Source organism: Notothenia coriiceps, unplaced genomic scaffold (assembly GCF_000735185.1).
Source record: "Notothenia coriiceps isolate Sejong01 unplaced genomic scaffold, NC01 NC01_scaffold00029156, whole genome shotgun sequence".
Classification (NCBI taxonomy): Eukaryota; Metazoa; Chordata; class Actinopteri; order Perciformes; family Nototheniidae; genus Notothenia; species Notothenia coriiceps.
In genome coordinates, this window is record NW_011361857.1 from 118,879 (window position 1) to 136,700 (window position 17,822).

Genomic DNA, 17,822 nt, shown 5'->3' on the forward strand with positions numbered 1-17,822 from the left:
AGCCCATGATGCAAAGACAGTGTTAAATTGAGCGAAATGAGGAATGGCTAAAATGCATGATCTGTTTGGTATTTTGAAAAATGAAAAGTATAAATATGCCTTATATAGGTATGGTCCTACACTATATTATTCAAATATAGCATGATAGTTCTACTTTAAGATTGGTTGTAAACCAAACCAGATCAGATCGTTTTGTGTATTATATGTCGTTTTCAATAAATAAATAAAAATATCTAGTTTTTATCTAATAATACTAATTACTCAATCTCATTTTACATTCACAACGTCGGAAAAAAAGGCAATGTTCATTCAAATAGACTACTTTAAAAAATGGAAAAAAGAGCAAAAAATATTTAAATTCTGTTAACGTTTTTCTTACTTTTAATGTAATTGCTCAATTTAAATGAGCGTTTACATTAGCAGCAATATCAGAGTATCCATTGATTTCATGTCCTTTATAGAAACATGACATTTTAGTTTATGTCAGAGATCATGGTATGTGTACGTTTTCCTGTTTATACACATCAAGACATCATCATTTATTGTTGTTTGCTATTGAACATCAAGACAAAGTACAGCTGGGTCTGATGTAAATGTCATTAATTAATCGGTCAAGAAGTAACAAGGTTTATTAAAAGAGATTACATTCGAACAAATAGTATAATATTTACATTTTAATAAAATTATAAAGATAATTTGTACAAGATAAAGAAATATGTACCATTTGCAACTCATTCATATTCCTCTTGGACACACAGCTACAGCTCGTACACTGATGATCTACCCTCCACCCGCACCTCCTCCTACACCATCAGCAGCACACCCAGGTAATCATTCAACTATTATCGACATCTCTCACACCCACACACACAACCATTGCAGGGTTTGCCTATGCTATACAACCAGATGAAATGTGGCTGCAGTCTTTATGACATCCCTTATCTGTTCTGTGTTTGCACACACAGTGACGACTACAGCAGCGACAAATCCTTCTCTTACTCCAAACCAAACTCCAGGTAGGAAGAAGAGAAAACTATCTCTGCATGTACAGTGAGTTAGAAATATTACTTATCTATGGTTCATTTTGTTTGCCTACAGTTATGAGTACACCAGTACCTCCAGTCCAACCTCCTACTCCTCCAAAACATACAGGAGCAGCAGGTATTTCATGAAATGAAACATGTTTAATATTGTTGTACAAACATGATATGGGAGTAAAGCAAGACAGTTGTGGAAACTGATATTGTTGTTACTATGCTCTCGCAGCAGGTCAGATGACATGACAGATTCAGTCTACTCATCCTCCTCAAAGAGTGTGTATGCAGCTCCTGAGAGGTAGGAAGTGCATTCTTTGTAGACCTTGGAAACAGCAGGTCCACAACAAAATAGTGGACAAATGTACTAATTGCCCTGCAAGGCTGTATGTAGGCACAGTGGTGCTATGAGCAAAATGTCACAATGCTAACGTGCTCACAATGATAATGATAATAATAAAAATACATGGGATTTTTATAGCACTTTTCCTAATGCTCAAATACGCTTAATGCTAACATGGTGATGGGTGGAATGTATTATGTAAGGCATAGTCTTAAAGGGTCCCTATTATGCTAATTTTTGTGCAAAGATATAAATCTGCTGGTGGCACTAGAGGAAAAAACATATTTAAGACCATATATATAGGTCAAAGACAGAGACAGTATATCCAAGGTCAACAACTTTATTTAAATATATGATGATTTTTTCAATAGAACGGTGCTTGAGAAAGACCTGTGCAGCTACTGCCGTAAGCCCTTCACTGGTGACGCCAAGATGGTCCTGGATGACATGAAGATCAACTGCCACACCACCTGCTTTAAAGTGAGTAGAATAACATTCCATTAAAATGAGAAAAATCAGTGTTTGAAGAAGTATTTAGATGCTGTATGAGTTGCAATACTGTAAAATATACATTCCTACTTCTTCTGTGAAGTAGAGTTTGTGGTAATTACCTGCATTGTTCCTCCCAACTGCCAAGCAGCCTAATCAGCCTGAGTAATTGAAAACACCTGTAGGGGTTTAATTTGCAACATAAAAAGCATCTGCAGCTGGTAATGTTTCGGAGTATGAGCCACAGTATTCTCCTTCTGAGGTTTAGAGGATTTTAAATCTGCTTCAAATGGGAATACTTAGGTAAAGTACAACAACATGATACTTTAGTACAATGCATGAGTAAGTGTTCTTCTCGGCTAACAGGTATTGTGCAGCTGACTGCTTAGCGTGTGTGTATTTAATCATGAGTGTGTGCGTGTTTTGGCAGTGCGAGGTGTGTAACAGCAATATGGGCTATATGAAAGCTGGGGACAGCATGTGGATCTACAAACACATGGTGCACTGTGAAAACTGCTTCGATGTCACCAGAGGTAAAAAATAAATGCATAAATATTAGTGTGAATTAATGGACATAAAAACATGTGTTTTGTTTTTCTCAATTTAACCTTGAATTAAACGTTATTTAATTTTTTTGGCTCTACAGAAAAATGGCGTCGCTGAATTTCCCCCTAAGCCTTCCCTGGAGATGAAGCATCTATGATTTAAAGATAAAAACATATTGCTGTTAATCAATACCTTTTTGGTGATGTGGGATCTTGTGTTTTTAGTTTTTACAAGCTGATAAAAGCTTTATCTTGGTGTTTTGACAAATGACAGTTACATATTGAATATACCTTTTTTAGTAACATGCTCTTGCACCTAGCTGTTACTATATTGTTGACATTGTGATATTGCTGCCTCTGTATCTACTATTTTCAGATATTTAAATTCTCTGCAGTCTGCAGCCTTTAAGCAGACCCTTGTGTGAAACATGAAATGAGATAATGCAATATTTAGGGCCGGGGGCTTTTTCTGTGTGCAATAAAGACGATCAATATATAGCTTTGTCTAGTAATGTCTCAACGACTTTGTTGTTTAACTGCCCTGTTTGTTGTTCATATCAATATTTACTCTTTTATTCTTTATATGCCTTTTGAAGAATGGCAATCTGAGGTGTTTATTTACTTATAATGAAGTTTATCATAAAGTGTACTGAAATGGAAGTATTGAGCTATTTCAATTAATAATAGTTCAATTAGAATTCTAAAGGAATGATTGAATTAGTAATTGCTTTATACGAATAAAGTACAATGTATAATTCATTTTTAATTGATTGACGTTCCCCTAATAGAAATACATAAAATGTATACTCTTTCTTGAATGTATTTTATATGAAGGCTATCATATCTTAATGCACATTTAACAGCTAAAGACAGAACTATTTCTACTGGATTTTATTATTTTTTTATATTTGATTTACTCCATACCAGAGATTAAACAAACATGGAAGCAATTGACATACATTATCAATAACCTTGCTATATTCACCATGACCTTACGTACAGTAGCCTGTCCCCAGCAGTCCTCTGTCAGTTTCTTCTCTTTTGTTCTTTCCTTAATTACATGATAACCTTGTCACAGATTTGCTGAAATTATTCCTTTGTATTCATGAAGAAGTTTTGTCATACCACTTAATAACACATGGTTGAACCTTTTCAATACAGATAAGCCCTCATTTGACCTTAAACTATACTCAGGTCATGTCCAAAATCGAACTATGTGAAAGAATATTAAGTTGGTTTCAAGGAAATGGTGGTAATGTGTATTATATCAGATGCAAATAGGCTTTTTCTTCAAATACACTGAAGCCTTTTTTAGTCATTTTTATTTTTTAGGAACTGGTAACAAATTGGACAAAAAAGTGATTTAATAATAAAACGATCACTATGTGTTAGTATTTGTAGTGGTAGTAGAAGTAGTAGTATATTCAGTATTACATATCTAAAATGGCACTGCACATATCTCTTTAACCAATCACAAACTCAAGTATCTAACTATTTATATATTTTTGTCCATAATAAATATTTCCTCAGCAGTGGTGTGATGGGAGTGAAACTCCGAGCTGCTGACCAATCAGAGGGAGTATGTGCATCATCCCAGCAGCAGCATCAGTGTGTGTGAGAGTGTGTTAGTGTGTGTGTGTGTGCAGTAGTAGCTTTAAACAGGGGGGATCTGGACACCCTCTCTGAATTGAATAGGACCCTCTGCAGGCAGGCCGTGCTTTTTCTGTCCCTCTCAATGTGCTTTTTACCAGATGGAAGCAGAGGTCTTAAACCCCCAGATGATGGCAGACGTCAATGGCAACAATAAAATCAGTAACGCGGAGCTGGAGGTGGTAAAGCTGCAGGAATTAGTCCGAAAATTGGAGAAGCAAAACGAACAATTGCGGACACGAGCGAACGCTGTAAACAATTGCTCCATCGGCCCTCATCTCCAGACCTCGTTGTCGTGTCTGCATGGGGGTACAGCGTGTTCAAGTGACAATTTCTCCTGTAAATATGGCATCCCGAGTCCGACACAGTCTCATCCGTGTGCCCTCGGAGCCCTCGGTTCACCGGAGGAGCCGATCGCGTATTTTCAGCCGAGCTCTGTGTCTCCTGACGCCGCTGAGGAGGACAGCGTCACTCCTGGAGCCACCGTTTTGGATGAGGTTGATATTTTGGATCTCAACACCGTGCTCCCTATTGGAGAGCCTGAAAGCTGGTAAATATAATCTGTTCATATCTACCACTATATTGTACATTTATATCTGCATTTGCGGTGAAAAAAAAATCAGTGTTGTGTTTCTTTTTGCTCTGCTTAATAGGCCACAGGATTGTCAACTAGCCACAATTTTGTGAAATAATGTGTAATTATACCCTGACATACTCTTATTGATCACATTATTGATCCATGTCCTCCTGGAATAGACTTGCAGACACCAGCGAACAGACTCAGTTTGTGCAGGAGGATAAAGAACAAAAACAGATTTGAGACAAGCTCTGGGCATCCCAGAATGCACTGTGCGTGCAGTATGGGTATCTTTAAAAAAAATAAGAAAGCACTGGGATGAAATTAGAAACAATGCCTCCCTTCAGCCTGTGATCCAACAGCTCTGTGTGCAGTGTTTGGCTCCAGGCTGAACTACTTTGAAGCACTATATCTGCTCTGCTGACTTAGGTAGTTCACACACTGAAATGCTGACTACTGAACCGTCCCCAGCTTTTCATATCTGATGTGATGATGTGGAAAATTTAGCACAACGCTGAATGTAGCACCAGCGTAATATACTCACTCCATTTAACATCACTGACCCTCAAGGGTTAGGCATATAACATGGCCTATTTGCTGAATGAAAGTTCATTTCTGTTTCGGCTGTAAGTGACACATCATTTTTTTTTTTTTACAACCAACCTAACCTCCAGCCAATTGTAACATATTCATATATCTTGTTTCTTGATTATTTTACTCTCCTGTAGGCTAAATTCAGAATTGTAAAGCTTGTTTTGCCCGCTTTCTTAAGTGGTCAGATTCATTCCACTTATAGCAATTAGCTGATAAAATAGGTATCCAGTTTCCAGGTTATAAACTCCATCTATTTTTTACTTTTGTGTTCGTTTTGGCAAAGGGGCAGTGGGATGCAATTTATGGAAGGACAATTATTTTCAGTAATCTCCAAAAAATCGTGATTAATATATTAATTATAAGTGAAATAGTGAACATTTCCTATTAGAATGTCAAGATGGCTTTTTCAATGTATTATTATTTTCATCCCAAACCCCACTCTTGTCAAATCAAAGTCAGTTATGATAAAGAAAAGCAGGACATTTTCACAATTTAGAAGCTGAAAGCAGATAACATTATTTTTTTGTGGTCAACAATGACTATTAATCCTGTATTGATTCTCTTATTTACAAATTGACTAATGGTTTCAGGCCTACCAGTACAGTATCTACAACCCACAGTGAGAAAATATACTATAATCCTGTGTCTCACTGTAGCGGTCACGTACTCACATCCTATATCACTGCATCGAGTGAAGCTGTCACCACTTTAATTTTTATTACACAGTACTGTTGGTGTCATAGAGATAGTTTATATTGTAGCTAGTAAAATGGAATTGCTTTTTGTGAGAACTTTAACAGTGTATCGCCATTTGGGTTCTATTAAAATAATTCCCTTTACACAACCTTTGCAAAGTTATGTTTTGCTTTCATTTATGAAATATCGCCACTGTAAAACAGGTCCCTCCAGATCTTCCAAGATATACAGTCAAGCAGCTTCTAGCTTATTTAACTTCAGCTCTCTGTACAGTAACAATATGGGCTGTAAAGCTCTCAGGACTAATTTGTGGGTTGTGCTGTGTGTTGCAGGCTGTATGTGATTCCCAAATCCAGGCTTCAGGGCGAGAGTGTCCTCAGCCCTCTCCAGTGGTGCAGGCAGGTCCTGGACCACCTGGGGCCCGAGGTGCAGCTGGCTAAGATGACCCTCCTTCACAGACTGGACCAAGGTACACACTGTGTATTTATCACTCAGATTAACGGCTTGATCTGCGGGCAACATGTGGACATCTGTTTCTCTGGCTGCTGACATGTGATCATAATCTGCGACGTGCTCGCAAAATGTCTCCACATACACCAGCAGCAGTTTCTGAGCCATGGGAGCGTTTTCTCAGCACGCAGCTCCGTGGTTTCTCACCATTTGAACATTTGACTCACTCTCTTTGAATTTATGGGTTTTTAAGCACCTCAGCTTTCTTCCCACATAGTGGTTATTTTCTGTGGTAGTTGGAAGGACTCCCATTTTTTCAGTGTCTCCAGAGAATAATTAAGACCAGTTTATGGGATTTACTACTCTGCCCATATAACATAAAAACAATTTAGTTTGGAGGAACTCATGCTGTGCTGGTGGACGGCATCACACCATGTTAAGTGGAAAATGTGGAGATCAGCGTAGAGGGGATTATAAAGCTGTAGTCAAAGTATCACCATTACAATGAAACGCTAACACGTGGTCACATCTTTCCATCCTCAACGTTTTCAAGGGATGTTGATATTAATTTTCAGAGCGTTAGATGGGAAGATTAATGCTGCTCTCATGCCTTTATGTTCCAAATGTAACCGGAGCCAGCAGCGGCTTAGCTTAGCATAAAGACTGGAAACGGCTAGCCTATTAGTAAACCACTGGAGAGGACACAAAGTCACCGATCCCAGGCCAACAAATAGTCTACATTAACCCTCTTAAAAGCCACAGATGTGTGTGTGAATTTTAAACTCTTCATTTTAAATTCAAATATAGTACTCAAAGCTAACAAGGGCTAAGTGGCTTGACAGATACAAATATTTTCATGCACACTTTTGACATGGCTTTGAGTGTTTTTCTTATTTTTGGTCATAATTAGGATATTCTATAACTTATATATAAAACATAGTAATACAGCAATTCAGCCCGCTTTATACATGATTATAACCATATCCAGGTTGCTTGTGGTTCATTCTGGTATTAACATTTCAACTCACCCACATCACAGAAATCTGACATTTCCTCCACCTCCACTGTATTTTGCTCCATGTAGTCACCAGCAATGAAGGATCAGGGTAAAGATACTGCATCACTTTTTATTTCAGCATGTAAACTATTGTGACATTGGCTAATGTGTTTTTTTGCTGATTTAAATCAACATAACCTAAGCTGCGCACCTGCGCTCACAAATTGAGTTTCTCAGCATATTGTGGTTAACTACAACCAGGATATGATGCTCATCTCCACCAACATATAAGCAGGATACAGTGCTACTCAAATATATTTGCTGCTTGACACAGTTTCTTTTGATGTAGTGCTTTTACCGTTGCTACACTCATGCACAGGGATATGGTTTCCATGGGAACCATGCTTACATTAACTGGGTTTTTGAAGCCGATTTGCTCCACATAGCCACTCCAACAGACTGCACAAGAGACTCTTGTACTGTTGCACACAGAACTATTTACTGTGTGTACGGGTATGTCTGTGTGTGCTTAGATTTTAATATTTGAAACAAGTTTTCTGAGAACCACCTTCATATTTGATGTGTCCAAACTGGAATTTAACAATGCGTTTGTTAGTATTTGTTTGGATGTTCATTAGTGTGAGTGTGTGTTTGTGTACGGTTCAAGGTCCACTTCTTTCTCTAAAAGCTGTATTCAGTGAAGGTTGGCTCTCCTCCTGTGGGTCATGAATACTTCCTTGTCTCTGAGCTCCAGTAGCTGTTGTTTGTGTAACTGGCCCTGAATGCTAGTTTCATCCAGGGCCAGTTGAGGCTAATTGTGTCAGGAATGCCTAATGCTCCTCTCTGTCAGGTGTGTGCCTCTCTGACTACCAATCAGGGGAGGGAACTCTGTTTACACATTGAAAACACATTATCTGATGAAGTTGTGCACTATTACAATTGAAGGCCTAACTGTGGATGGGATATGTAGTTTGAAATATTTAGTAATATTTAGTAATGATTTTAGAGACCAACTACATTTTTAATGAACACACAGACTGAAAAAACCCTTTCCAAAAGAGACAAAGGTTCAGCACCTAACACCAGCTCTAAGGAAGCTTTTAAAGTGTTGACATTTGACAAGTCCAGAGTTATAAAATAGTTGCATTAGTCTATAAGAAATTATAATTTTACATGCTGGTACAGAAATGTAGGGGCTAAGGGCAAAAGCTTGTTAATATTTTAGCACTTTAGTCTAAAAAACATGTGGCCCACTTATTAAGTATTTATTGTTTTTATGTGATGAATTCTAAACAATGGCAGAGGACATATGGACATACATAGTAAATGTCTTTGTCTTTACAGACATATACACCTATGTCTGTAAAGACAAAGACATTTACTTATGAGTGTTCTATAAATACATGTTTTCACTTGCCACATTTTACTGACTGCTAGCCATAATTGATGAGTGAAAAAAAAACTGTCTAATAAGGCATACTTCATTAACATGTAACAAATTGTCATGTAATATGCCAAATGCTCCTTTTGCAATAAAATTCTGTCTCAGTCTTTCCATATTAGTTATTTACTATTGAGCTGAACTTTATTAATTATGTTTTAGCCAATAATAAAGCTTTGAAATACAACATACCTTTCAATAAACAAATATGGGATGACAGCATTGTACCATGAATTTAATGCAGCAGGAGTTATTTTTAGCAATATAATAGTAACCTCCAAAACCCAAAGTAGTAGATCTAATTCTACATTTTTGGAATGGAATGTAGCCTACATGTAAAATCCCTGCTTATCCTAAGATCCCTCCCAAAAAAATCTGTAGTTTATCCCAACAAGCTGCAGTAGTAAGATAAACCTCGTCTTACTGTATCAGCCTCTGCTGTCAGAGCCAGGACCTAATCATTTAAAACATCAATACTGAGCTGTAAAAAGCAGATTAACATTTGGCCAGAGAGTGTTGGAAAATAATCAATATGCTCTATGTGTGTGTGGGGTTGTTTGTGTGTGTATGTGTGTGTGATACATGGTGAAGCAATCACACTAACATGTCCTTCGCTACAATCTTGTGTCCAGCTAAGCGATGGCGAGGAGTCTCCTCCGTCCGTCCTTACAGCTGCATAGAGGGACTCTCCACCCTCAGCTGCCCCGTCCTGCCTTACACTAAACCTGCTGCACTAACCGAGTCCCCAGGTAACATAAACATATTCTACACATGCATATCTGCTAACCTCAGAGAGTCACTCTAATAATCAATGCATTGATTAGTTAATTGACAGTGATGTGCTGAGTAACCACTCATTTACAAAATAAGGTTTATTGTTGTTTCTCATGCCAACATTTAAAAAGCAAATGTTTAAATCAGTAGTATTATTAAGCTTTTTACATTTATTACCAAGAGATTTTTTAAGGACATATATGGGACCAAGAGGATGAGTCTTGATTAATTATGTGATCCTCAGATATTTTTACCTGTAAAACATGCATAAGAACTCCACGTTACTTTGTGTATTAGAGCCAACGAGGAAATGTGAGCATGCTAACGTGCAAAACTAGGACGCTTCACAGGGTAAACATGCCCTGGTAAATGTTGTTGCCATTGTGAGCATGATAGCACGTTAGCATGCTGATAATAGCATTTAGTTCAAAACACTGCTGTGCTTAAATACAGCCTCAGATGTTCACTGGTATAGCTGTTGACTCGACTAGTCTTGTTCTTTTTTATTTAGCCAGGGTAATTTCAGGGCTGTGTTTATAGGAACGCCCTTCTCCACATTCATACACTCACACATTGAAACTGCAGTACAACCAGAGTCTGATCTGATGGCCTCTGAACAGCACTGCTTTTTGTATTCTCCTCACTCAGTTTTATCCTGCCAGTGTCGGGACTCAAGACAACTTCTTCAACCAAATGCCACTGTTGCCCTCTTTCCAAAGTTTAACAAAACAGCATAACAAAAAATCTGAAATGTTGACAAAACGTTCACATACATTCTTACATTTAAAGTATTTTCCTCTTTAGACATAACAGTCTTTGAGGCTCAAATTCAAACCCACTTTTTCCTGTAACCTCATTTTTATTGCTACATTTCAAATCCAAAGTAATAAGAAAACATATCCAAAGTAATTTGTTTAAGTCCAAAATACTTATGAAGCTCACTGCATGTAGCTAGTCTAGATTCTTAAACAACTTGCAGTTTACATCAGATTACAGCCTATTCCAGGGAGGAGATTATCTGCTCATGTGCTCAGACAGATTGAAGCAACCACCAGATAAAAAAAACCCTCATCCATATTTGATATAATGGCAGAAGTCAGTGGGTTCAGGTTAAACTTTGATTTGCATGGTAATGTCGGTGATTGAATCTTCTCTCTCTTTTTCTGTGTGTTTCTCTCCATCCTAGCTCCATCATCTGCTCAGTCTTTACTCCAGTCGACTCTACCTTTCAGGGCCAGCTGCAACCTCAGTGACAGGGCGCCCACCTTCCTATCAAACTCCAATCTCCACAGTAAGACCTCACTGACAACATATCTCCTCCGCTCTGTCAGTCATATCTGCAGTTTCACCTAATGTGATTCAACACCCATCTGGAATGATTATCAATACCTTAACGTCACATTTGATATGGAAAAGTCTGTATCACGTGTATTTGATCAAAAACCAATCAAGTGAATTATCCTGATGATATAACGTGTGCGTCTCCTGTGTATTTTTAGACGTTGGTCGGAGGCATGCAGCGATCAGCCCACAGTCTTCCGTGGACAGTGAGGTGGGGGTGTCAGAGCTGGAGGACGACTCCATCTCTATGAGCTACAAACTGCAGGACATGACAGATGTGGAGGTCATGGCACGACTTCAGGAGGAGAGTGAGTGGACCATAAAAATGTCATGCAAAGAGATATCCTTCATGAAAACTGCAAGAATTGCGGGTGGTAATAGAGTGCAGCAGGACTAAAACCCAGACAACATTTAGCATATCTACTCTTCAGATTCCTTTTTCTGAAATCGATTGGATTATATTTATGGGTTTCTGTTTATATGCTTGACTTAAGGTCTGTATTTAAGCTTGAGAGATGTGAATGTTTTTTTTTTGTAACAAAATACAATAAACAAGTAAATACCCCACTTTTTAAACAGCTTTCACTTGTCCCAAAAAGATGGTTGCTAACGAGTGTCTAAATAAGACTAAAGTGATTGTCGGGGATAGCTAAAGTCATCATGCCAAACACAGGGAAACTTACACACAAGTTAATGATGCTAAAAACATGCAACTGTGGAAAAGTTTTGTATGGCCTATTATTAGCTTTTGACTAACAGAAACGTTTGTTGCCACCAATCTTATTTTCTGCTAAGATTCAGTGGAAAAATCCCAGGCCTTTAGGTCGGACTACAGAAATATGCAGCTCTCTATCGGTTGCATGCAAATAAACAGTAAGTGCCCACCCTATAAACACTGAGGTCTGACCTTCTGAAGAGATTGAGATAGATCACCATCTTCAGTGTATGGCTGAAACTAAGATAAATGTTTGCCCTTTGAACAGTTAACATTTTGTTGCCAGTGTCACAAATCTTGATGTGTGTTAAATTATGCAGGAGATTTCAGAAGAAACTTATCAGTCTGGTCTACATAAATATGACCGGAATAATAGATGAAGGGCGCCTTATGGAGAAAAATGTATCATATACTATATGAGGTTCAGGTGTGTGTTTTTCCACAGATAAAAGCATTGATCTGTCTCCCTGTAGGTCTCCGACAGGACTACGCCTCTACCTCACACCCCCCCACACCCAGCCGTCGCAACTCCGGCTTCACCTTACACACCCTCAGGCGCAGTGAGATGGATCTGGAGGAGGAAGAGGAGGATGACGACGAGGACGAAGGGTACGACCAGCTCCCTCCTCCCCAGCCTCGACTGTTCCGCACAGGGTCTATGCAGCGGGGCGGCCTGCCCCACTCTCACACCTTCTCCAGTATCAGAGACTGCAAACGCAGCTCAAACACACCTCAGTTTTCACTCAGCGGACTCTCACAGTACCTTGGACCCTCCAGCCTGACCACAGAAAACCACACATTATACAGGAATAGCACAGGTGAGTGTTTCATGAATTTGTTGTGCACTTGATATGAGATCACTAAATATCCTTAATGTCCCATTTTTTTCTTAACACAATAACCCACTTTCAAGACGCCCCATAGTTCTTACCAGACCATTTCTGTGCCAAGAAAGATTTAGAGAGTTCTCTTGATTACTGGATTTAGTGTGTCAGTGTACTTGCGACTGACGTATGAAACAGATTTGATTGTTATGTTGAAGAGCATAGAGATGAATGGAATAGCGAATTTTGAGAAGTTTGATACCACTCTCATTAATGTACACTGTCAGCAGCACCTTGGTGGTGCTTAGTATAAAGACTGGCTAAACAGCTAGCTTTTCTCTTTCCAATGGTAACAAATCCAGGCTGTGTCTAGATGGTAAGCCTTGGTTCTAGGAAAATCTCTCGTAGTTTGTTGGGCAACGATTACCGCAAGAGTTTTTGCAAATCAAGGTTTACCATTTGGACCCAACTCAAAATCTGCCTCTAAAGCTCACTAACGAACACATTATATCTTATTTGCATCAAAACAAAAGTTGTTAAAATGACAAAATGCATATGGTTTTAAAGGGTGTTATGTTGAGAACTTTTTCTTGGCCAGAAGCAGTGATTTTATTTCCTCAAACTCTGAAAGTATTCCTTTGTTAGAATGATAGAAACATTTTTGCAGAGCTTCATATTGAGTCTACAACTTCGATACCTGATGTGGTTTGTTAATATGGTTGCATAGACAAGCTACGGAGAAGCATGCCCAACCTGCTCCGATCTCCCAGCATGCCCAGTGTTCCCAGCAGTCCATGCCTGGCTTCCCCTCTCAACCCACCCTCCCACGGCCCCTCCTCCCTGCCAATGATATCCTCCCTCCGGAGCAGCCAGAGCTTTGACTCGTCAAGTGGGCTTGCTCGACTCCAGTCCTCCAGTAAGGATATTTTCTTCAAGTCCATGAATAAATCAGCACTGTGGCTCATTTTTATTCATGAGTGAATGTTGAGCGCATGGCAATTTCACATGCAGTAATTGCATTTCTGTCACTGATGTTGGATTTTTTTATCTAACGGCTCACTTGCTGTGTTTCAGTTCCCTCCCCAGGCCAGCTCACCCAGCGAGTCCAGAGCGTGGGGAACTTTCCAACCACTCCCCGAAACCCTGTAAAAGCCACAGCTTACGTAAGCCCCACGGTGCAGCAGTGCCCTCCCACCAGCTCCCTGCCCACCTCCACCAGTCTGCACTCCATCCCCAGCTGCACCGCGCTGCCTCAGCCCCTCAAACACAGCAGCAGTTTCGTACAACAACCTTTAAAAGCCAGCAGCAACCAGCCAGCTGTTATTCGCAGCTCCCTTCCTCGCCCAGCCTCCTTTGTAGGAGCAAGTGGAGTTCCACGTGCAAGCAAAATCATGCAACCCACGCGCAGGTAAGGCCAGATATAGAAAGAAAATGCAGTTTGATGTGATTGTTTCCATTTGTCTGAAGAATACTGTCTCATATGAATGTGAATCATTGAATCTGTGCACGTCTCCTGTAGGAAATGGCTTTTCCCTCTGTCCTGCATTATCATACAGAATAATAACCTGGTTTTGGGTCATCTTCACACTGCCCCACTCCCCTCTCTCTCTCCTTGCATTTCACATGCATTAGTTCCCTGTTGTTGGCAGTGTTGCTGTGGCTACTACAAGATACAGTATGTTGCTGTTCAAGTGTGCTGTCTGTAGTGTAAAACATTATAAATCCTGCCATTCTTGCCATTGCCGTGGATAAGCTTTATACATGTAAAAACAATGTGGATGAGCTAAAGTACGGCATGGCAAAGTGGTGCTGTTCTTTATAAATGCAGTGTTCACATCCTGCTTCTGTCCTTAGTTGGCAAGCTCCGTCTGGTTCAACAATTTGTAAACTGTTTGCTCTTTCCTTTCTTTTTTTATAGCATAAATGAAACGATGATAGAACGTTTTCAGAATCTGCTCTTCTGGTTTGCAGAATAGGAGTTAACAGGGCAAACAGAGAGAAAATAAATGTCAGGCAAAGGCTGTGATGTGTGATAATAGTCAAATAATGAATGTCAGAAGTTTGGCCCCTAGGATTTTTAGACTGTAGTAACGTTAATGGTCCAACATGTTGTAAACGTGCAACGTTTTCATCCAAAAACCTGCCAATGTTCTTTCAGCAGGACCCCCAAACTCCCCCTCCTCCCATGCCCCAAGGGTTGCAATTCATATAAGCCCTCTAAAACCCCAGAGGGAAACCTGAGAATTTGTATTTGACAATTTTAAGTAACTATCAAATACAAAAAGTTGTTTAAATGAAGTACTCTTTAAACATTTACACTGTTTGTCCTGAAGGAGGTGCTATAGGTAAAGGTCAAACTCTCAAAGCCCAGCTAAATCAGTCTGTTTATGATACTTAAGTTGATATTGCTTTTTATTGTATTAAAGTATTTAATTTAGATTTTCTTTCTGTCCACAGTATGCTGACTCCTCCAAAGAGCGTGGCTGCCCTGAGTGCCCTCAGGGACAGCAGCTGGAAAGACGGCTGCTACTGAACTGAATAAACTGAAGTTCAAGAGGTGCACAGGGTAACGCTGCGTGGGACCCCAATGATTTAAGAGGATGCCCTTAGGAGGGCCCCGGTCTTGGGCTGTGACCCAAGAGAGAGTGACTGTTAACATTTCTAAAGGGCTCTACTCCTCACTGAAGGACGGAGTAGAGACTGTACGGGTCCAGCAGGCTGGATCTCTACATTACTACCTGCTGTCACACAGGCTGACACTACAAAACAACCTGGCAATATTCTGATACTCTGTTGTTAAATGTGAACTGGATCTTCTTTGATATGTGTTTTTTGATTTGTCATTGTGGATAATTAAGGCTTTCATACAAGAATGAAGAGTTCTTTGCAGTTAAAGCATAGGAAAAAAAACAGCCCCAGCTTTTGTACATGCTATGAATGATTTTGTACGACTAATTTTGCAAATATTGATTTTTGTCAGTCTGTGGTGTCCGATTTGAAGTTGAACCTGGAATTTTGTTAAATCCCGTGCCTGTCAAAAAGTAATGTAATTCATGTTATATTTATTGGCTGGACCTTGCAGCACTTTTGATCATAATTATGATTAACACTTTAAGTAAAAAAGAATATGACCTAAGTTAGTGCACACGCGTTATCTTTCCTTTCTCTTATTGTTTACATTAGAGCTAAGATTTCTAATGTTCTTTGATAAACATAATCGCTGCAATGACATTGCACAAAGAGCCCTAATGCTTTTTCTGTATGACAAGACTTTAGAGAGGATGTGGATTTGTAATGTGAATAAAAGTCTTTTAAAATACTTGCTTTTATTTTCCAGTCTTGAATATTTACATCAATTATATTGTTAATTAAGCGTGGACCAGGAAGAGCTGACATTATTCTGAAATATGATATGACAGTATTTTAAGTACGTGATATATTTACTTGCAAATTTAAAATGAACCGTTGATAAACTGTTAAAAAAACACACTAATGGTTAAAAACATTGCTGTACATTTTCAGAAACATTACATTGTTCACTAGTTTAGTCTAACTTGGGCATTTTCTTTAACTTTTAGCTGAAGACCATCCACTCTAATCGTCCAAGTTGTAAAACAACAAAGACCTGAAGGTGAAATGCTTTGAGTAAACAGCATCAAGTCAACAAAGAAGTCCATATACTCTTGAGTTATTTAAAATATAAAAGTGACGACTGCCCTGCCCTGATTGTAGCACAGTTCATGTGTTTTTTTTGTTTTTTTTACTTTACTAGTAATGAAACGGTTTCTCTGCATTAGACCCATCCTAGTGTTAGGAGCAGTGGGCTGCCATTATTATGTACGGCGGTTTACCTGTAAGCATGGGGTAATGGTTTAACTTGACAAGTGTTATCGTCACAAGGGAGTCTGGAGCCAGAGTGACTAATGTTTAACAGAGGTGTGTGTTGATGATGAATCTCCCCAGTAACAAACCACGCTCACTTTTGGCATACTGTATTTCAGGTGAGTGAATACAATCTATATTCTGGGATTTGGAATTTAGGACGGTCTATGTATGTTTATTATATAGAAATCAATGATATCTGGGCATTTTTTTTCACAAGATCTGTTTGTTACATTAGGTTTATGAGAACAGTTGCTTAGTGTGCCCTGCACTGCTGTTCTTTTGGAATTTGAAATAATGCCCAACAAAGCCCAAGAGGTATGTGTAATCTTTTTTATTTTCACTTCCATATGACGTAGATCAGCATTTCTCTTGGATATCTTCATCTAAATCTCTTTATCTTTAAGTGACTTTGCATGTTGTTTTTCAGGATGCTGTGATTAACCTAAAGACACTGCAGGAGATTTCCAGTCTGCTCGGTTTTGAGTGGACAGTTTTGGCATATGAGCTTGGTTTCAACAGAACTGAGATCGGTCGATTTCACACCAAATCCACAGAGAAGAGTGTCCAGGCTAGGACCATGTTGGAGAGCTGGTACTGTGTGTGTGTGTGTGTGTGTGTGTGTGTGTGTGTGTGTGTGTGTGTGTGTGTGTGTGTGTGTGTGTGTGTGTGTGTGTGTGTGTGTGTGTGTGTGTGTGTCTTTTATTGTGCAGATACTATAATTACAGTATACCTGAATGGGGTTTTCCTCAGAATAACAAACAGTTGCCGTACTTAGATTTTTTTTTTAAAGTGCTAATGACTTCTTATACTACGTTTATTAAGTTATGTGCGTCTTCTTGTGGTACTGGGCTTCACTGGTTTATAGACATTGCCTCCTTAATGCATCTCCTTTTCACTTCTGCTCCATTCCTTGTACTCAAATGCTTCTCACATGTCTATCTTCAGGTATGAAAAGTCATGGGACAAGCCCAATAAGACCAAGCTGCTGCAGGATGGACTGGAGCGAGCAGGCCGACGGGACCTGTCTGAGAGGTTGCGCTGCCTCCACTGGGGCCACCAGAAGCTGAGCCAAAGGGTTGAGCTGCCCTCGGCCTTCCCCTTCCTCATCACTGTCCACAAGACCATCCACAACCAAGACGCACTGCGCAGGATCAACGACCTAAATCGTAGATAAACTTAAAGCTGGGTGAAAATGTGAAAAATGTGGCACTTTCTACATGGCGCACTGCAAATAAATGTAGGCTACTGTGTCCACTCCTTGATCAAACAAGTGAGAAGCATGGGCCATGTATAAAGTAATGCAACTTTCTATCTTGGAATACATTAAAAGGGTTTCAATAAAGATGAAAAGTCGAATTAAAGGACTCATTTTTAAATCTTTTTAATCATTAAAAAAAATCACTTGTGCAATTAAAATCTTCAAATTGTTTGTTTTTCTCATGAAATAAATGTTTTGTGATTATTTTA

At 39.2% G+C, this 17,822-nt stretch overlaps 3 protein-coding genes across 6 annotated transcripts in view; all 3 read left to right on the forward strand.

The window, feature by feature from the left end:
• Positions 1 to 2,909, forward strand: part of scel (sciellin) — a 9,578-nt gene extending 6,669 nt beyond the window's left edge. For all 3 annotated transcript variants that reach the window (XM_010786378.1, XM_010786380.1, XM_010786379.1), the window contains 7 exons: positions 759 to 827; positions 966 to 1,016; positions 1,099 to 1,161; positions 1,267 to 1,335; positions 1,749 to 1,857; positions 2,297 to 2,399; positions 2,513 to 2,909. In XM_010786378.1, coding sequence (XP_010784680.1) covers positions 759 to 827; positions 966 to 1,016; positions 1,099 to 1,161; positions 1,267 to 1,335; positions 1,749 to 1,857; positions 2,297 to 2,399; positions 2,513 to 2,529 — 481 coding nt within the window. In that variant the 3' untranslated portion in view covers positions 2,530 to 2,909. The remainder of the gene's footprint in view (positions 1 to 758; positions 828 to 965; positions 1,017 to 1,098; positions 1,162 to 1,266; positions 1,336 to 1,748; positions 1,858 to 2,296; positions 2,400 to 2,512) is intronic.
• A 1,144-nt stretch (positions 2,910 to 4,053) lies between these two features.
• slain1a (SLAIN motif family, member 1a) lies at positions 4,054 to 15,789 on the forward strand. Of its 2 annotated transcripts, XM_010786381.1 has the most exons (9): positions 4,054 to 4,611; positions 6,261 to 6,397; positions 9,449 to 9,565; positions 10,777 to 10,881; positions 11,090 to 11,239; positions 12,120 to 12,464; positions 13,198 to 13,386; positions 13,545 to 13,878; positions 14,928 to 15,789. In XM_010786381.1, exons 1-9 carry the CDS (start codon positions 4,163 to 4,165, stop codon positions 15,001 to 15,003), a joined length of 1,902 nt encoding a protein of 633 aa, XP_010784683.1. In that variant the 5' UTR covers positions 4,054 to 4,162; the 3' UTR covers positions 15,004 to 15,789. The 2 variants fall into 2 exon arrangements, with proteins under 2 accessions (XP_010784683.1, XP_010784684.1); XM_010786382.1 differs by lacking the exon at positions 13,198 to 13,386.
• A 635-nt stretch (positions 15,790 to 16,424) lies between these two features.
• Positions 16,425 to 17,676, forward strand: LOC104958628 (p53-induced death domain-containing protein 1). Its single transcript, XM_010786383.1, has 4 exons — positions 16,425 to 16,471; positions 16,591 to 16,670; positions 16,783 to 16,946; positions 17,301 to 17,676. The coding sequence occupies exons 2-4, from the start codon at positions 16,650 to 16,652 to the stop codon at positions 17,527 to 17,529; spliced, it is 414 nt and encodes a 137-aa protein (XP_010784685.1). The 5' UTR covers positions 16,425 to 16,471; positions 16,591 to 16,649; the 3' UTR covers positions 17,530 to 17,676.
• The last annotated feature ends 146 nt before the right edge of the window (positions 17,677 to 17,822 follow it).